Raw genomic sequence first — 20,824 nt, 5'->3', positions numbered from 1 at the left:
CTCCCGGCCAGAGTCTATTTTTTTGTTGGTTGTAGGGTCTGGGCACTGCCCCTGAGCTTTTTTGCAAAAGGCTAGCACTCTACCACTTTCAGCCACAGTGCTACTTTCAATTTTCTTGAAATTTCTTTCAAGTTTCAGTCTTTCTTGCTGGGCTGGCTTCAAACCATGATTTTCAGAACTCAGCCTCTTGAGTAGACTGGCCTGGCCCAATTAATCACAGAAAACTGGAAGTGGTACAGTGGCTTAAAAGAGTACTAGTAGCCTTAAGCAAAAGATCTCAGGGACAATGCCCAGGCCCTAAGTCCCATCACCACCACTACCATCAATGACAAAAAAAGATTTAGCCAAGGCAACATTACATCTAAAAGGCTTCCATAAATATAACTGGTCAAGGTATATACTTCTTTGATCTTTCAACGCACATCTCTCTATACTACATTTATAGTGATGTATCAAAATTTTACTGTATTAAATTCTCCACTAATTTATTTTCAGTTATGACAAGCAAGACCATTAACTTGACTTAGTTCTCTCATCTAGCATACGCTAAGCATTCACTAAATGCTTTTTAATTTAAATGAAGTGTTTCTGTGAGTTAACATTAACATTAATGAGAATTTTTGTTCATTATATAACTTGGTCAGAAAATAAGACATACATATAAGACAACAAAAATACGGTTTTAAAAGTCTCAAAATAAAGCAATGCCCAAAAATAGTATATAAGAAAAAACAGAAACATGAATCCTTAGGTCATTCTGCTAAAATGTAAATTTTTAAGGCTTACTTCAATTTGAAGAGCTTGTTCCACTTGGTTATGATAAGAATCTAACAATTCTTCCACAGGGTGTCTGAAACAAAGAACAGTTATTGTCGCTGAAGGATATTATGCATAAGAATGAATACTCAAATGCAAGTAAATATCTCCTAAAATAATGATTAAAAATCTGCAATTAATGGTAGGTGCTTTATACCTTGTCATGACTTCTTTGTAAGGTTTTTCTATTTGATACAGGTGCTTGTTTAAATCCACAGGTGTTTCATCATCTTCAGCCTAAACAAATACAAATATTTACAAAGAAAATAGTGAAATCTATGCTTTGATCTTTCTATTTTAGATATAGTTAAATGGACGATAAAATCTTGAAATCCAAGTAAATTTTAGAGCTGAGGGTAAAATACTATCCAAATTAGTTGTTTAGCTAAGCACCAGTAGCTCACTCCTATCATCCTTGCTACTTAGGAGGTTGTCATCTGAGGATCACAGTTTGAAACAAGCCCAGGCAGAGAAGTATGTGAGACTCTTATCTCCACTGAACTATCAAAAAAAAAAAAAAAAGCCCAAAATTGAGATGTGACTCAAGTGGCAAAATCCTAGCCTTGAGTACAAGCTCAGGGATAATGTCTAGGCTCTAGGACTAGCATCCCTATCCCCTCACCCCCCCAAATATATATGTGTATGTGTGTGTAACTGTATAATTTATAACTGACAAAAACATGATCAATAATGCAATAAAACTTTTTTTTTTTTTTTTTGGTGGGTCCATGGGGCTTGGATCCTGGGCCTGGGCACTGTCCCTGAGCTCACATATAATCCTAGCTACTCAGGAGGCTGAGATCTCAGGATCACGGTTTAAAGGTATCCCGGGCACTAAAATCTGTGAGATTCTTATCTCCAACTAACCACTAGAAAATGGGAAAGTAGTGCTGTGGCTCAAGGGGTAGGGAGGTTGCCTTGAGCTGAAGAGCTCAGGGACAGTGCCCAGGCCCAGGATCCAAGCCCCATGGACCCACAAAAAAAAAAAAAAAAGTTTTACTGCATTACTGAATCATGTTTTTGTCAGTTATAAATTATACAGTTACACACACATACACATACATATTTTGGGGGTGCTAGTCCTAGAGCCTAGACATTATCCCTGAGTTTGTACTCAAGGCTAGGATTTTGCCACATCTCAATTTTGGGCTTTTTTTTTTTTTTTTTGACCTACAGCCCCACTTCCCATTTTCTACTGATTAACTGGAGATAACAGTGTCACATTCTTTAGTGCCCAGGCTGGCTTTGAACGGTGATACTCAGATCTCAGACTCCTGAGTAGCTAGGATTACAGGTGTGAGCCACCACACTAAAGCTTTTATTTATTTATTTTAAGCTAGAAAATATAAATGCTTTTTTTTTTTGTGGGTCATGGGGCTTGAACTCGGCCTGGGTGCTGTCCCTGAGCTCCTCCAGGCTACCACCCTACCCTTGAGCCAAGCCCCACTTCCCATTTTCTAGAGGTTAATTGGAGATAAGAGTCTCAGGTCCTTTTTTTGCCTGGGCTGGCCTTGAACCTTGATACTCAGATCTCAGCCTCCTGAGTAGCTAGGATTACAGGCTTGAGCCACCAGCCAACTGAAAATACAAATACTCTTAAAATGTTTCTGTTATTTATATAGCTCTTTTTTTTTTTTTTTTTTGCCAGTCCTGGGCTTGAACTCAGGGCCTGAGCACTGTCCTTAGACTTTCTCAAGGCTAGAATTCTACCACTTGAGCCTCAGCACCACTTCCGGCTTTTTTCTATATATGTGGTACCAAGGAATCGAACCCGGTCTTCGTGCATGCTAGGCAAGCACTTTAACCACGAGGTCAAACTCCCGGTCCTTAGATAGCTCTTAAAGCCAAAACCAAGATGGGGACCAGATGGCAAAGTTATCATCTGAATCATTACTTGTTTCTGATGATAATCAAGTTCCCTTCCATTTGCTACTGACTTCCAATAAAGACATTGGTCTCTTTTATCATTCCAAATTACACTAAAGAAACTAAAATCGAAAGTACCAGTGAATGTGAAAATTGTGATTGAATTTTATTAAAGTTTTCATATACTTAAATTCTACTACTTAATATAAGTGCAAAATTCTACCAAATAAAGCAATGATAAATAGGAATGATTTTTTTCAATGATTCTACCAAATGAAAAATCATTGTCTACAGATATTAAAAATGTATTTATAAGTCTTATAAGTTGAAGGCTTATATAGCAAATCAATTTTTTTTTTTTACTGTGGATTTTATGAGATGGACTTTGTGTGTGTGTGTGTGTGTGTGTGTGTGTGTGTGTGTGTGTGTGTGTAAAGCTGGTCCTAGGGCTTGAACTCAGGCCTGGGCACTGTCCCTGAGCTTCTTTTTTGCTCAAGGCTAGTGGTCAACCATTTGAGCTCCAGCTCTACTTCTGGCTTTTTGGGTAGTTTAGCAGACATAAGAGTCTCACAGACTTTCCTGCCAGGGCTGGCTTCAAGCAGTGATCCTCAGAGGTCAGCCTGCTGAGTAGCTAGGGTTCTAGGTGTGAGCTACTGATTCCCAGTAGATTTTTTTTTTGCTAGTCCTGGAGCTTAAACTCAGGGCCTGAGCACTGTCCTTGAACTTGTTTTTTGCTGAAGGCTAGCACTCTACCACTTGAGGGACAGGTGCCACTACCAGCTTTCTCTTATGTATATAGTACTGAGGAATCAAACCCAGGGCTTCATGCATGCTAGGCAAGCACTCTACCACTAGGCCAAACTCCTGGCCACAGATTTTACTACTTTTTTTTTTTTTTGCCAGTCCTGGACTTGAGCTCAGGGCCTGAGCACTATCCTTGGACTTTCTCAAGGCTACAGCTCTACCACTTGAGCATCACCACTTCCAGCTTTTTTCTATATATGTGGTACCAAGGAATCGAACCCGGGTCTTCATGCATGCTAGGCAAGCACTTTAACCACTAGGCCAAACTCCCGGCTTTACTACTTTACTGATTAAATTTCCTGTGTTCATGGGGCTGAGAGTTTGGCCTAGTGGTAGAGTGCTTGCCTAGCACGCACAAACCACATACATAGAAAAAGCTGGAAATGGTGCCGTGGCTCACATGGTAGAGCTCTAACCTTGACAAAGCCCAAGGACAGTGCTCATGCCCTGAGTTTAAGCCCCAGGATTGGCAAAAAAAAATTTTTTTCCTGCATTCTATTTCCTTTTATTGCTAAAGCCAAGTTTCCAATGTATGAGACATAATTTTCGTTATTTTTGGGTCAGTAGAGGGACTTGAACTCAAGACCTCGGCATTGTCCTACAGCTCTTCTGCTCAAGGCTAGCACTCTACTACTTTGAGCTATAGCACCACTTCTGGTTTTCTAGTAGTTAATTGGAGATACAAGTCTCACTTTTCAGCCTAGGCTGGCTTTGAACTTCGATCCTCAGATGTCAATGTCCTGAGTAGGTAGGATTATAGGTATGAGCCACCAGCACCCAGCATAATTTACTTTTACGAATCTTTTTTCTCTAATGATATTCAGTATTCAAAACTTTTCTTCATTTTCCTTTTAACTGACCCAGCTGTTTTCACTCCTGTATAAAATTAATATATACCATACTTTTAAGTCCTCGGGAGAAAACTAGGTAAACCTCCATGTCTGAAAGTCTTCCTACTCTGCTAAGACTCTCATTGGAAGTAATGAATACTTTACCCCAGTCCACCTCAGAACCCTGTGAAAATATGCAAACTGTAAATTAGCAGTATTATTCAGATTTAACAAATGAAATTTAGTTATACATTACACAAACACTTACTGTTCGGGCCAGTTTCTGGCACACTGCACTGAAGGTCAAGAGTTGTAATTTAATCTCTGTGTCCCATTTTCGACAATTTTGAATATGCTCGTGACTTCCAAGGCAATGCCTACTGTTGAAATAAATTCACCAGTACTCAAATTAGAAGTTATAGAGGTGAAAGTATATATATTAAATCTACATTAGAAATTGAAAAAAAAAACAGTAAAATATGGAGATAGGGTTAACCTAACACAGGAACTGTTCTACCAGATGATAATCAGGATAAAAAAGAAGGCTGAAATCTGTAAGGTCAGGTTCAAAGCCAGTCCAAGCAGAAATGTTTGAGACTGTCTGAAAAAAACTCACAAAAATCCCTCATGACTGGGAATGTGACTTAGTGGTAGAATACTTGCACTGCATGCATGACGCCCTGGGTTCAATTCCTCAGTACCATATAAACAGAAAAAGCAGGAAATGTAGCTACGACTCAAATGTAGAGTCTTGACCAAAAGAAGCAAAGACAGTGCCCAAACCAAAACAAAAAAATGCAAAAAAAAAAAACCCCAAACCAAACCAAAAAAAACAAAAATCAACTTCAGCACTGGAGGCATAGCTCAACTAGTACACCACCAGCCAAGCAAGCAAACCAATAATGTACAAGGCCCGGAGCTTAAACCCCAGAACATCCTCTACCCCTAAAAAAGGAGGTAAGAAAAATAAGAACAAAACATTTCCAGAGACCTAGGAGAATAAAGTAACTAGACTAAATGCTAGATATGCTAGATATGCTATATTATCTGGCCAAAAGACTGATCTGATTAATCTTTTCATTGTATGAATAAAGATTCATATAATAATTGATAAAATGGCTGATGTAAAGTAATATTGCATGTGACAAAAGGAAATGTCTACAATGATGTGACTACTGACTGTTCACAAAACAATATAAACATTATATCCACTTGTCATCCAGCTGCCCACAATTCTTCTCATAAGATCTCTGAAATCGGCCAGGCATGGTGGCTCATGCCTGCAATTCTAGCTAGCTACTCAGGAGGCTGAGGATCAAGGTTCAAAGCCAGCCTGGGCACTAAAATCTGTGGGACTCTTATCTCCAATTAACCATGAGAAAACTCAAAAGTGGCAGCGTAGATCCAGGGGTAGGGTAGTAGCCTTGAGCTGAAGAGCTCAGGGACAGTGCCCGGGCCCCCAAGTTTAAGCCCCAGGACCAAAAAAAAAAAAAAAAGATCTTTGAAATCGTCTCAGTACTATCTTAGACATAGCATAGCTCAAGTGGATTGAGGCATCAACTCAATAGGACCCTAAGTAGTCTTGGATTAAAAGTTTAAACTAAAAAAAATTCAAACTTAAGTCTTTAAAAGTGAAATTTATAAAGATGATATCAGTAGTTAAATAAAGAAACTTACTTCTGTAAAACTTCCTCTTGACCACAGACTTTCAGAATATAGCTGCCAACTTCAATTTGATTCAAATCATCATGTACCCAACAAAGGGCTTGCATTATAATGATATCTACAGTAGAACTCACTGTAAAAGAGTTAGTCATCATTTTCATTTGCTTACTTGCCTCTATGTACATATACATGTATTTAAGACTATGGTATGTGTAATTAAAATGGATTCTGCACAGAGAAACATAAATGAAAGTTACAAATGTAGTTTACATATATTCTTTTAAGAATTTTTAATAGCCACATTAAAAGTAACACAAAAGAGGCAAAACTAACTGTAATATATTTTACCTAATGTCTTTGGATATATTTAGGGAAATATATCCAAAACAGTATTTCAACATATTAACATTAAAAAGTTATTGAGATATTTTACATCATTTTGTCAAACTAAGACTTTGAATACAACTGTGTATTTTGGATTTATAGCACATGCCAATCCAGGTTAACCACATTTCAAGTACTCAATAGTCACATGTAGCTAGTGCCAACTATGTCAGAAGTACAGGCATGATTAAGAAAATTACAAGTGCCAGATAGATGCTGGCGGCTCACATCTGTAATCTTGGCTACTCTGGAGGCTGAGATCTGAGGATTGTGGTTCATAGTTACCCTAGGCAGAAAGTCTATGAGACATTTATCTCCAATTAAACACCTCAGAAATGGTTCTGTGACTCAAGTGGGAGAGTGCTAGCCTTGAACACAAAATCTCAAGGGCATTGTCCAGGCCCTGGTTCAAGCTTCTGGATCAGTGTGTGCACGTGCGCACACACACAGAGCCAAAGTGGAGGCGTGGATTGGTCAAATAGCACAGTGCCAGCACTGAGGAGCATGATGCCCCATGTTCAAGCCCCACACATACACATGTACACAACACATCACAACCATATTATAAACTACTCCAAATATGATAGCATTCAGCAGGGTAGCAAGCAATGTTATAAGACTAATTGTGAGGAATAAGAATCTCTATTTGATATTTGTCTAGTAAAATCTACTTCTATCATACTATTGTTAAAATTTCTTAGAGACATATTATACATATGTACATTTATAACTAACCAAGCTGATATTTAAATAGATACATACATATATTTTGAAATTAGAATGGATTTGAATTCAGGGCCTTACACTTGCTAGGCAAGCACTCTATCATTTGAGTCATATCATTGGACTTCTTGGTTTTCAGTTACTCTTCAGATAGGGTCTTGCTTTCTCCCTGAGCCAGCTCAGATTGTGATCCTACCAATCCCTCACAGTAGTTGGGATAACATATGTAAAACACCACTTGTCTGCTAAGATTAGGTCTTGTTAATTATCTTTATTTAATGCTAACTGGGATTTGAACTCAGGTCTTTCTTTATACTTGCTAGCCAGATACTCTTAACACTTAAGCCATACATCCAGCTCTTTTTGCTTTGGTTATTTTTGTCATAGTATCCCCTGTTTTAGCTCAAGTGGCCTTGGACTTCATTCTTTCTATTTTGATTTCCCACATAATTGAATGGTAAAACCAACATACTCAACTTTTTTATTGAGATAGGGGCCTCACTAGTAAATAGGTACTAATTTTTAAGTACCTATTTAATTTTTTCTTCCATTTTAACATAAATCTTATTGCATATTGAAGATTTAAATGTTTTCCATGTAAAATAAGGAATGTCTAAAAAACTTAACTTTTCCTTTAGAAATTAAAAGAATGACTACATTAGTTGAGTAACTAGAGATGTCTGTTAGAGAGGTATATTTTTTCGAAGGTCATTCCAAAATGGGAAGCCACAAAAAAACTATCCAAATAATGGTCATAATCATTACAAGTATATATGGTCTAGGTCTTAGAAATATTGAAATTTATTACACAGTTGGAATTACATTATAATAGTATGCATAAAAATAATTTTAAAGAGAATAACAGTAGTTTCTAAAATTATAACCATTAAAAATATACATTAGGGGTACATCTCTAGAACAACTCTGCATACAACATATGGAAGGAAAAATTAAAATAATTTTAAAAAAAGAGCTATCCTTAGAGAACATTTGCAAGACATCTGGCGATTACATCTCTACTAAAAAAAAGTGTTTTTCTAGCCAGGTATCAGTGACTCACACCTGTAATCCTAGCTATCCAAGAGGCTGAGATCTGATGATTGAAGTTCAAAGTCAGCCTGGGCAGGATAAGTCCATGAGACTCTTATCTCCAATTAACCACTAAAAAGCCAGAAATGGCACTGTACCTCAAAGTGGTAGAGCATTAGCCTTAAGTACAAAAAGCTCAGGAACAGTGCCTACACCCTGAATTTAAGACCTAGGACTGACACCAAAAAAAAAAAAGCATTTGTCTTGATATATAAAATAAGAGACAAAAATTAGAGTATAATTAGCTTTATCAATCTAATTTTTTTGTGTCTTAGCCAAGAAGCACGGATTTATCAAATATTATTTAGCACACTACAGAGACACACACCTTTACAAAGGGAACCTGCAGTTCTAACCAAAAAGGTATCCATACAAATGCCATGTTTTTTTTAAAGGAACTCCTAATGATAAAGAAGTTAGGTTATTAAAGGAAAGATTATACTTGTACTTTAAACATTTTGTTCCTAATCAAAGCAATAAAAAACGCTTAAGCAGTTACAAACCTACCATCGCAAGTAAAAGTAACTGGTAGTTGAAAGCCTTCAATCTCAATGGAGACCTTCACGCTTGCATTTTCTCCGCTTATGTTTCTTTGCACTGTGACTGGACTTAAAAAGTAGCCTGGATTTGTGCAGTGATCAGTATATGGAAATTTGGTCTTCAATCTGTTCACAAGAAAGAAGATACTGAATTCCCTTTACAAAAAAGCTGCTTTGAGAGCCCTGAACAAGGCTTTACATGCTAACAGCCACTTTGTTCAACACCAGAGCAGCTCATGAGAATTACAATTAATGAGCCTCTGGTTACCAGGATTTGCTTTTTAAATGAAAGGAAATAAGGAAAAGAGATTAACTAATGCCAGAATATCTTTGCAAATACTGTCACATCACTCAAGTATACACTACAGAAGTGGCTCTAAATGAGGTTCTGTTTCAGATTCTTTTGCCATACTATAATTACACAAAATAGTATACATGTTTTATGAATTAATGCTAATAGAGACAACGTTCTAAAATGGTCATAACCAAGGGAATAACAAAATTTGCTGTCTTTCTAAAAATCTTTTTATTTCTTAAGGACTTTTTTCTACAAACATTCCTTATGGTGGCTCTTGTGGTGGCTAGACAAGAAAACCCAAGAACTTTTCTTTTTTTTAATATTTATTTTTATTTTTGCCAAATCTGGGCTTGAGCTCAGGGCCTCAATGCTAGCGCTCTACCACTTGAGCCACCCACTTCTGGCTTTTTCTATATGTATATGGTACCATGGAATAGAGCCTGGGTCGTGGTGAATGAACACTTTACCTTTTTTTTTTTTTTTTGCCAGGGCTTGAGCTCAGGGCCTGAGCACTGTCCTTGAACTTTCTCAAGGCTACAGCTCTGCCACTTGAGCCTCAGTACCACTTCCGGCTTTTTTTTTTTTTCCTATGTATGTGGTACTGAGGAATTGAACCCAGGTCTTCGTGCATGCTAGGCAAGCACTGTAACCACTAAGCCAAATTTCCGGCCCCCTTTGGTTTTGGTTTTGTTTTTTTGTCAGTCGTGGGATTTTTGGGATTTTAACTTGGGGCCTGGGAGTTGTCCCTGAGCTCTTCAGCTCAAGGCTACCTGACGTACCCCTTGAGCCACAGCACCACTTCCCATTTTCTGGTGTTTAACTGAGGTAAGAGTCTCAAGTTCTTTAGTGCCCAGGCTGGCTTTGAATCCTCAACCTCAGATCTCAACTTACTGAGTAGCTAGGATTACAGGTGTGAGCCATCATGCCCAGCTCTGAACATTTTACCTTCAATGTTAATTGCTGTCAAGTTTACCTCTTTAGAACAACATAGCAAGAGCTTATTGGGATCTGGTCTAAGATTCTAATTACACAGCAAACAGTGGCTATCTGCAAGCCTAGAAGTGGGCCTTCAGCAGGACCTAAATCTGCATAGTACCTTCTCAGCCTTCAAAACTGTGAGAAGGAACCGTTTGTTAAACACAGAGAGAATGGGAAGGGAAAGGAAAGAGAAGGTGAGAGAGGGGAGTGTGAAGGAGAGAGAAGAAAAAAGGAGAGGGAAGGAAAGGGAGAGGTGAAGAGAAGAAGAAGAGAGATCACATGCAATGAACTGGGCTTTGGAGGGAAAAAAAATCTCATTTTCTTTTATTTTTCTATTTAATTTTTTTTCTTAAAGCAAGCCCTTTCTTTAACACCTATGAATGTGCATACTGTCCCTGAATTAGTCACCTAAAAAACAATTAAAATGGTAATTTTGTTATATCAATTTTTTTTTTGTCTGTTGTGGGACTTGAACTCTGGGCCTGGGCGCTGTCCCTGAGCTCTTCAGCTTAAGGCTACTTACTGCCCTACCCTGAGCTACAACGCCACTTCTGTTTTTTTCTGGTGATTAATTGGAAGTAAGAGTCACAAGGACTTTTTAGTGCCCAGGCTGACTTTGAACCTTGATCCTCAGATCTCAGCTTCCTGAGTAGCTGGGATTATACACCGATGGCATGAGCCATCAGCCCGGCCTGTTATATCTATTTTACTCCCAAAAAGAAAAGGTGGGATTTAAAAATACTCACCACTGGTTTGATTACAGTTGACTACAAATGCTTATAAGTGTTCGAGTTCTCTTACCTTAAGACAAATTGTCCTTAAACATTTTAATATGTATTATATTTAACTCAAATATTATGGGAAAGTATATTACATACACATACGTACATAAGCATTACATTTTTTAATAAAAAGGTACAGGTGGGGCAAAAAAAAGAAAAGATGATTTAAAAAAATTTTTGGTTGTACTGCCTATTAAACTCAGAGCCTTGTTTATTTTGTAAGTATTGTACAACTTGAGCAATGCTCTAGCCCAATAACTTATTTAAATAAGCCCTTTCTGCACCTAGTTGATACAACAAAAGATAAGGTTCAGGAAAGTACCAAGATTTCCTTTTATTTCTGTACAACTGATGATCTCTGCTATTCTCCTGGTTTTATAAAAGTTACAAATACAAAAGTGGTGCTGTGGCTCAAGTGGTAGAACGCTAGTCTTGAGCTAAAGATCTCAGGCAAAGAGCTCAAGCCCCACGACTGACCCAAAAAAAGAATAAGTTACAAATAACGTCAAATATAAAAGATTATTAAAGTTGGGATGTTTTGTTTATAATGAAATTTAAATACAATAAATTATTACATCATTAAGTTAATAACTGCTGAGTAAATTATTAATTCTACATATAAATAGAACAAATAGGATGATTTTTGTTTCTTTTGCCAGTTGTGGCTTGAACTCAGGGCCTGAACACTGTCCTTAGACATTTTTGCTCAAGCCTAGTACTCTGCCACTTGAGCCACAGTGCCACTTCTGTCTTTCTCTATGTATATGATACTGAGAAACTGAACCCAGGGCTTTGTGCCTGTTAGGCAAGTACTGTACCACTAAGCCATATTCCTGGCCCCTGGCCCTGAGTTTTTATACTCAAGGTTAGTGCTCTACCACTTTGAGCCACAGCTCCACTTCCAGTTTTCTAGTGATTAATTGGAGACAAGAGTCTCATGGACTTTCTTGCTCATGCTGGCTCTAACCACAATTCTAAGATCTCAGCCTCCTGAGTAGCTAGTATTACAGAACTGAGACAACAATGCTGCCGGGCTTACCAGTCTCTTTATATATAATTTAGATCTGGTATTTATATCTTATCTAGTATATTTTTTCTTACCACAGAATAATTTATTGCACAGATGATTTATTGCACTGTAACAATTTTATATGTATTCCCATATAATAGTATCTTAGGAAACTATGTAAAAATGTTAGAGATTATTCCTAAGCCATTAAAAGTAAAAAGATTATTTCTAAGTCATTAAACAAAATGATGTCTTTACTCAAAAATGAACAGAAAACCTCAAAGCCTACTCAGAAACAGATCATACTAGAGAAAACAGTGAAGTTGGAATAAGTCACTCAAAGATAATCATCTTTTCTTGCTGTAGATAGCATATTTCATTAACTTTCACTCTTTTGTAGGATTTTTCTATTTGATTGGTTAAGAAAATTCATTTTTCTGCTCTATTAGAAAGATCCACTAGAGTATGTCTAAGCTGGTCATGTTGGTCTATACCAACCTAGGCTACATAGAAAGTCCCTGTCTCAAAAACACACAAAAAAAGTCTAAGCTTCAGCAGCCATGTTCTCTGTCTTCAAAATCTCCATTCATGTAGAAAAAAATGAAGCCAACCTCTAAGGAGAGAAAGGAAAGGGAGTGAGGAAGGAGTACCTGGGAAGATACTGATTTACAGGATGTGGATTCCTTGATGGTACTATTATTGAATTCTTCCCTATCTTTCCACTTTCTGCTAGGTGGTCTGTGAACCCATAGATGACTCTTTTTTTATTTAAATTAGTTCAAGATGAGTTTCTAGAACTTGTACTCTTAAGTCTTCACTACTACAGTGTTATAAAGGAAATAAAACAAATTTAGCTGGCGGGTGGTTCACACCTGTAATCCTAGCTACTCAGGAGGCAGAGATCTGAGGATCAAGTTCAAAGCCAGCCCAGGCACAAAAGAACCTGAGACTCTTACTTCCAATTAACCCCTAGAAAAGGGAAGTGGGGCTTGGCTCAAGGGTAGGGTGGTAGCTTTGAGCTGAAGAGCTAAGGGACAGCAGCCCAGGGACAGCACCCAGGCCAAGTTAAGGCCCCATGACCCACAAAAAACAAACAAAATTTAATCATAGGCAAAGACCTGGCTCTGTCCTGATTGGCAGAGAAAAAGATTGTTATGTTACTTCCTTGAGTTTAGTTTTCTCATCTATAAAGAATACCTATAGTTGTACCCACTCATGGGGCTGAAATCTAGAGGATCGTAGACAAAAACAGTGGAGAGAGAAGTTTAAGAGAGCCCATCTCAAAAATAACCAGTAAAAGGCTGGGTTAGAGGTATGGCTAAAGTGGCAAGCACATCAAACAAGCCTGAGGCTTTGACTTCAAGCATCCGAAGTGTGTCTGCTGGGGAAGGGGGGGGTGTTGGAAAGCAAGAGAATATTGCATTGAGAGCACATATGGGACTCAGAAAATACCTGAAAATATTACATATTTTTAATCTTCAGAAAATATATTTGTACACCTAATCTTGCCTATTGGAACATCACCTCCTAAATGTAAGATAGTATTTTGAATTTTAGGAAGTTTAAGAGAAAAATATGTCTCTTCGAAAACAAAAGTAGACATTTCTTTTTCCTTTTTTTTTTTCTTTTGCCAGTCCTGGGGCTTTCTCAAGACTAGAGTTCTACAACTTGGGCCACATCACCATTTTTTCCCGACTTTTTCTATGTATGTGGTATCAAGGAATCAAACCGGGGTCTTTGTGCATGCTAGACAAGCACTCTACTACTAGGCCAAACTCCTGGCCCCAAAAGTAGGCATTTTCTAACTGTACTGAAACTACATGAAAGACATTTTTCTCTGGTTAATAAAAGGATTAGAAATCTATTCCTGACTTCATTTTTTTTCCTTCTAAATAATCAAAAATCTAACAGGTAAGGACAGGTAAGTCAGGAGTTTGTGATGTTAATTATCTATTCAAAACTTTAACCACATGAAGAAAACAACACTTAAAAATTTTAGAACTATTAACACTAATCTGGCTCTCAGATTTGCAATAAGCAGTAAATTTGAGGAATCCGAAATTCATAAAGCAAAGTTTCTTACTTTGTAATGGACTGACAAAAAGCAGCCACCTCCTCATTCTGTATTTCAAGTTCTTGTAGGAGAGAATTTCCAGTTGGCAAACTACTGGTCCCATTTGGGTCTTTCTGTAATTAAAAAAAGTTTTTATTTTAAAAATAAAAGATCTCCAACCTAACATAACACAATTCAGTTTAATAAAAATATCAGTGCAAGGAAGGAAGGCAAACTGAGCTAATGAGGTCAGTAAGTTTATACATAAGATTATAAAAAATAATGCCTGCTGAAACTGTTTAAGAAGGACACCACAACAAGACGACATGTAAAGAGAGTATAATAGAGGGAGTAAGTTTAATCTGGGTACACTGTATGCTTGTATGGAAATGTCACAATAAAACCCCTCTCTATTATAAAACTAATAAATGCTGATTAAAATAATCAGGGAAAAAGCCAGGCATGGTGACTCACGCCTGTAATCCTAGCTACTCAGGAGGCTGAGATCTGAGGATCAAGGTTCAAAGCCAGCCCCGAAACAAAAGGACCTGAGATTCTTATCTCCAATTAACCTCTAGAAAAAATAGAGTGGGGCTTGGCTCTATGTAGGGTGGTAGCCCTGAGCTGAAGAGCTCAGGGACAACACCCATGCCCAGGAGTAGGGCAGAAGCCTTGAGCTGAAGAGCTCAGGGACAGCATCTAGGCAGAGTACAAGCCCCATGGCCCACAAGGAAAAAAAAAAAATCAGGGAAAATAAAACAATGAAAATTTTGGCTACTGAGGCTTAAATTTGGAAGCCTGGACACTGCCCCTGAGCTCTTTCTGCTTAAGGCTAGTGCTGTACCACTTGAGTCACAGCTCCACTTAAAGGGCCTTTTTGTTTGTTTGGTTTAGTTAAATGGAGACAAGAGTCTCATAGACTTGCCCTGTCCCAGGTGGCTTCAAACCACAACCCTTAGATTTCTGCCGTCTTAGTAGGTGGGATTACAGGCATGAACCACTGGCACTGGCACCCACAGTGTGTGTGTGTGGGGGGGGAGGGGGAGTTGAACTAAGGTTCTTACACTCTCACATGGCTTTTTTTTTTTGGGGGGGGGGGGTCAGTCCTGGGGCTTGAACTCAGGGTCTGAGCACTGTCCTTGGGCTTTCTTAAGGCTAGTGCTCTACCACGCTCCACTACTTGAGCCACAGCACCACTTCCAATTTTTTCTGTGGATGTGGTAATGAGGAATTGAACCCAGAGCTTCATGCATGCTAGGCAAGCACTCTACCACTACGCCACGCTTCTGGCACCTCAGTTGGCTTTTTTTGCTCAAGGCTGGTACACTAAACTTAAGCCACACTTCCACTTCCAGCCTTTTGCTGGTTAACTGAAGATAAAAAAGTTTCATGTACTTTTCTGCCAGGGCTGACTTAATCATTAGAATTCAACCTCCTGAATACTAGAATTACAAGTGTGAGCCACCAGTGCTTGCCTTAAAATAATAAAACAAATCACATAAATAACAGATTTTTTGCTCTCCTCCAGGAGCTTGAACTCAGGACCTAAGCAATGTCCTTGAGTTTTTCTGAGACACTCTACTACTTGAGCTACAGTTCTACTTCCAACTTTTGTTGGAAATAAGAGTCTAATGAACTGTCCTGCTCATGCTAGGCTGTGATTCTCAGTTCTCAGCCTTCTGAGTAGCTAAGATTATAGACATTAATCATTGATGCCTAGCTAAATAATAGTTTTAAATCATGGATTTGTAGCTTTCTAAAAGTAATACCAACTAAGCCTTATTTTAAGCTTGTTGTTGTGCTTGCTCAAAAATTTTAAAAATGCTATATTTAATATTTAAATATTTCTGAAATGAATGTTTCAGTAAATTAACAGCTGAATGAAATGAATACCTTACTATTTTAAAATGGAGAGATCAAGTTCATATGGACCTCCGCTAATAAATCAAGAGTTCTACATATTCAAGTTTGAACTTACATCCCCAATTCCAAGAAAACAGCTTTACTTTAGGTAAGATAATAAATAGGTCTTAGGAGTGAGCAGTCATATATTACATGTTAAAAATACTTATAAAAACATCCCAATATTTGTTCAAACGTTAAATATAGTCAAGGTAAGGTGGCACATGCTTGTAATTCCAGCACTTAGGAGGCTGATGCAAAAAGGCTACAAGTTTGAGGCCACCCTAGGCTACTCAGAAAGAATCTATCATATACAAACAAACACGCAAACCCTAAGTAAATAATCACACAGTGCATTCATTTCAGATTTCAATGAAAACAACTTACAAGAAGATTTTGATTAAACCAAAAATTTAGAGCAATTACTTTACTAGCTTTTTTTTATGCTGTCAGATTCACAAACTTGCTGTAACTTTTTAGCCAAAGTTCTAACTAAAGCAAAGATAAGTTAAATGCTCACCTGTATTTTTACCTAGCACTACAGTCCTCGATATTTTCAACCCTAAAATTCTTGGGTGTCTAGCTTTCTCAGTGGAAATACGAGCTCTCTAGAGCATTAATTTCTACTCAAGATAGGCTACAATAATAAGAGTATTAATAGGATGTAGACATTTTCACTTAATCAACAAACAAAATGCTTGTAGTTTAAAGGGAAATGTCTTTATAATTTCTAAATCATCATTTATTTTTTCACTTTCTGAGCACTGTAAAATGTACATCAATTCTTTTAAAAAAATTATTGTAAAGGTGAGGGAAGGGGGGGTAAACAGTTAAAGTAAGGTAATGAGTACATTCTTCTTTATTTTGTTTGTTTTGCCAGTCCTGGGCCTTGAACTCAAGGCCTAAGCACTGTCCTTGTCCCTGTGCTTTCTCAAGGCTAGAGCTCTACCACTTGAGCCACAGCACCACTTCTGACTTTTTTTCTATGTATGTGGTATCAAAGAATCAAACCTGGGTCTTGGTATATGCTAGGCAAGCACTCTACCACTAGTCTAACTCCCAGCCCTCCTTTTTTTAAAAAAAAAAATTTTTGGTGGGTCATATGGCTTGAAATCTGGACTTGGGTACTATCCCTGAGTTTTTCAGCTCAAGGCTACCACCCTACCCCTGGAGCCACAGTGCCACTTCCCATTTTTTAGTGGTTAATTTGAGATAAGAGTCTCATGGCTTTGTAGTACCCGAGCTGGCTTTGAATGGCGATCATCAGATCTCAGCCTCCTGAGTAGCTAGGATTACAGGCGTGAGTCACTGCGCCCAGCTTGCCTATAAATTTCTTACAGAAGAGTATAACATATAATAAATATTTAGTGATTGCGAGATTTACTGGTTGGTTGATTTAGTGGCAATATTGGGGCTTGAAATTATGTTCTTTTTAAATTATATTATAACCACCATTTCACAGGGGGTTAGATGGCACAGAAGAGTTAATTGACTTATACAGGTAGTTAATAGAAGAGCTGGGATTTTAACCCAGACAGCCTGGTTTCATTGTCAAATGTTTAATCACTATTCCATTCTACTTCTCTAAAAAAAAGGGGGGGGGGTGGTGGGAGGAGATAGGAGGAGGGAAAGTGGGAGAAAAACATGGGAAGGGGGTAACAATGCTCAAGAAATAATGTACCCACTACCTGATGAATATAATTAAACCCCCTGTACATCACCCTGACAATAAAATAGAAAGAAAGAAAGAACGAGAGAAAAGAGAGAAAGAGAGAGAGAGAGAGAATGTGAAAGAAAGAGGGGCTCCTTAACACAGGCAAAAAGCAAATGCAAAAAATTTTTAAATACGGGCTGGGAGCATGGCCTAGTGGTAGAGTGCTCACCTAGCATGCACGAAGCCCTGGGTTCAATTCCCCAGTACCACATACACAGAAAAAGCTGGTGGTGCTGTGGCTCAAGTGGTAGAGCTCTAGCCTAGGACACTGCACAGGCCCTGAGTTCAAGCCCCAGGACTGGAAAAAACAAAAATAACAACAACAACAAAAAATCCCTAGAAATATAATGAAAACACTGTGCCTTTGTGGAAGTGATACTATAAGAAACATGCTTTGCTTCACAGATCATTTTTTCAAAAATAACTTTGTTTTTCATGTTTTACTTAATTTAAAATAGATTCTGAATCTCCTTACTAGCAATTTCATTTTTAATGTGCAATTTTGCCAGTTCTTTCGTGAATTATGTCCTTTTAAGAAAACTGAGTTCCAACAAATACAGAAATAGTTTGTAACAATCAAGTCATTCATCAAATAATAGAATTTAGAAAGTTCACTCAAATGGTTAGAGATGTAGCTCAGTTGTAAGCACTTGCCTGGAATGCTAAAGGCCCTAAGTTCAATCTGAGCATTGGTAAACCAAAACCAAAACAAGCTAACTGGAATGTTTAGTCCACAAGGGTAAATGATTTACAAGGGAAATGATTTACATCAGTCATTAACATCATCACTATCCTATTTTTTTTTCCCAGATTGAACTCACATCCTCCTGCCAACTTCATTCTAAATGCTAGCATTACTGGTGTATGCCATCATACTTGGCTATTTTCATTTTTGCTCTTCTCTACTCTGTAAAACTAAAATATATTTTACACTTACTCCTTCAAGACATTTCCACACTACACCCTACACTCCAAACAACAATGTGCATCAAGTCACCACTTTTCTCCATTACACAAACATTTCTTTTGTGGCACTCAAGACTTTCTATTTTGTACTACAATTATTCACACCTTATCTCCCCATTCTGGCCCAAGTTCTTTGAAAGTAATAGTTGTGGGGCAGGGAGCATAGCCTAGCATGCAAGAAGCCCTGGGTTTTATTCCTCAGTGTCATATACACAGAAAAAGCTGGAAGTGGTGCTGTGGCTGAAGTGGCAGAGCAGTAGCATTGAGCAAAAAGTGCCCAAGGACAATGCCCAGGCCTTGAGTTCAAGCCCCAGGACTGGCAAAAAAAAAAAAAAAAAAAAACAAAGGAAAAAAAAAAAAAAACAAGAAGTAATGTACATACTACCTAATGAATAAAATGTAATCCCTCCGTACATCACCCCAACAACAAAATAAAAAATTTAAAAATAAAATATTAATAATACAAATAATCAATATTTGTATATCTTCAAACATATCTCTAATGAATAAAATAGACACACAATAATCAATAAAGTTAATGGCATAATAGAAAAAACGGGAGGTGGGCCGGGGGTTTGGCCTAGTGGTTAAAGTGCTTGCCTAGCATGCATGAAGACCGGGGTTCGATTCTTTGGTGCCACATACATAGCAAAAAGCCGGAAGTGGTGCTGAGGCTCAAGTGGTAGAGCTCTAGCCTTGAGAAAGTCCAAGGACAGTGCTCAGACCCTGAGCCCAAACCAGGACTGGCAAAAAAAAAAAGGGTTTGTAGGGGAAGATGCTGAGTTTCTAATAAACATGTCATGTTTAGAAGTTTAAGTAGATATTTAAGTCATTATCTAAAAATGTTCTATTCTAGAAATATTCTGTTCTAGAAATCCTTTCCACAAAATAAGAAACACAGATTTGGGGATCATCTAATGTCTATAACTTTGTACAGTAGAATTTGTCTCTGCTAATTGTCAGCATCCATTAGAATCACTACAACAGCATACCTCTCAACAAAAATGTGTTTACCAACAGAAGATTGGGGGAAACAAAGGAGCTGAACCTATCAGAGCTGGGAGAGAGAGAAATGTCATGACAAGTTAGCTCATGATATTCTAAGAGTGACAAATTATAAGATCTACAGGTGATAAACCAGAGACACAGGAGAGCCAATAGTACAGTTCTGGTCCATGTCTGGCAGGCTCAAAATTAGAAAATAACCAACATTTCTGAATCCAAAGGCAAGGGAGGAAAAAAAAATCTATGTTCCATTTTAAAGGTGGTCAGCAATCTACATTACTCAGGCTATCAATCAAACATTAACATTACTTAGAAGCACCTTTATTTCACCAAATGCCTAGGCACATCATGGTATAGTCAAGTCATCACATAAAATTAGCTATGAAGCATGTCAACTAAAGCAAAGAATCAACAAATCAAATCCAATAGTTTTCACCAGCTTTCAATGTAAGTTTGTCACAGACTCACAAATAATGTTGTATAATCTGTCTGTAATGAAAAATAACCAAGACAAAACTTTTCAGGGAATACTGAAGCTGAGAGGAAAGAGCCAGCTGGGCGCCAGCTGGGCGCCAGCTGGGTGCCACTGACTCACAGCTGTAATCCTAGCTACTCAGGAAGGCTAAGATCTGAGGGTGGTGATTTGAAGCCAGCCTAGCCAGAAGAGTCTGTGAGACTCTTCTCTCCAATTGATCACAGAAAAAGCTGGAAATGGCTCAAGTGGTAGAGTGCTAGCCTTGAACAAAAAGAAGCCCAGGGATAGAATCCAGGCTCCAAGACCGGCTAAATAAAAAAAGAGCCAAAGATAACAGGAAGATGTAGAAAATATGAAGACAAGTTTCAAGAAAGGGATGCTGTATTTTTTTTCTTTTTTTGTCAGTTGTGGGACTTGAACTCTGGGCCTGAGTGCTTTCCCTGAGCTCTTCAGATCAAGGCTACTGCCCTACCCCTGGGGCCAAAGCATCACTTCTGATATTTTCTGGGGGTTAATTGCAGATAAGAGTCATACAGACTTTAGTGCCTGGGCTGGCTTTGAACCTTGATCCTCAGATCTCAGCCCCCTGAGTAGCTAGGATTACAGGCATGAGCCCCTGCAACCAGCTGGGATGCTGTAAGTTTTACAAAATTAGACAAAAAACAAAACAAAACAAAGCAAAACAAAAACCAACTTGTAACAGCAAATACAGTCATAAGATTGGCAAGTGCTATTCATGTTACCAGAAATAAGTTTCTTTAACATCGCAGGGAGGAAACAAAGGATTGCATAGATAGCAAGGTCAGTAGGTACAAATTTCTCTTCAAAGAATAGGGACTTTGGTTGCCAGACATGGTGTGGTATGCCTATAATTCTGGCACAAAGGAATCTGACAGTAGGAGAATCACCATTTTAAAGCTAGTGTG

General features: G+C 38.0%; 1 protein-coding gene across 3 annotated transcripts in view; it reads right to left on the bottom strand.

Annotated features, from left to right (window-relative positions):
- Nucleotides 1-20,824, bottom strand: part of Pik3c2a (phosphatidylinositol-4-phosphate 3-kinase catalytic subunit type 2 alpha) — a 93,001-nt gene that overhangs the window by 47,283 nt on the left and 24,894 nt on the right. For all 3 annotated transcript variants that reach the window (XM_090348062.1, XM_090348063.1, XM_090348064.1), the window contains 6 exons: nucleotides 13,867-13,970; nucleotides 8,685-8,842; nucleotides 5,994-6,114; nucleotides 4,585-4,696; nucleotides 974-1,053; nucleotides 787-850 (listed from right to left, as the gene is read on the bottom strand). In XM_090348062.1, coding sequence (XP_090204188.1) covers nucleotides 787-850; nucleotides 974-1,053; nucleotides 4,585-4,696; nucleotides 5,994-6,114; nucleotides 8,685-8,842; nucleotides 13,867-13,970 — 639 coding nt within the window. The remainder of the gene's footprint in view (nucleotides 1-786; nucleotides 851-973; nucleotides 1,054-4,584; nucleotides 4,697-5,993; nucleotides 6,115-8,684; nucleotides 8,843-13,866; nucleotides 13,971-20,824) is intronic.

Source organism: Megascapheus bottae, chromosome 16 (assembly GCF_031878675.1).
Source record: "Megascapheus bottae isolate mThoBot1 chromosome 16, mThoBot2.hap1, whole genome shotgun sequence".
Taxonomy (NCBI): domain Eukaryota; kingdom Metazoa; phylum Chordata; class Mammalia; order Rodentia; family Geomyidae; genus Megascapheus; species Megascapheus bottae.
The sequence above is the reverse complement of the archived record's forward strand: the minus strand, read 5'-3'. Positions and strand labels throughout refer to the sequence as shown.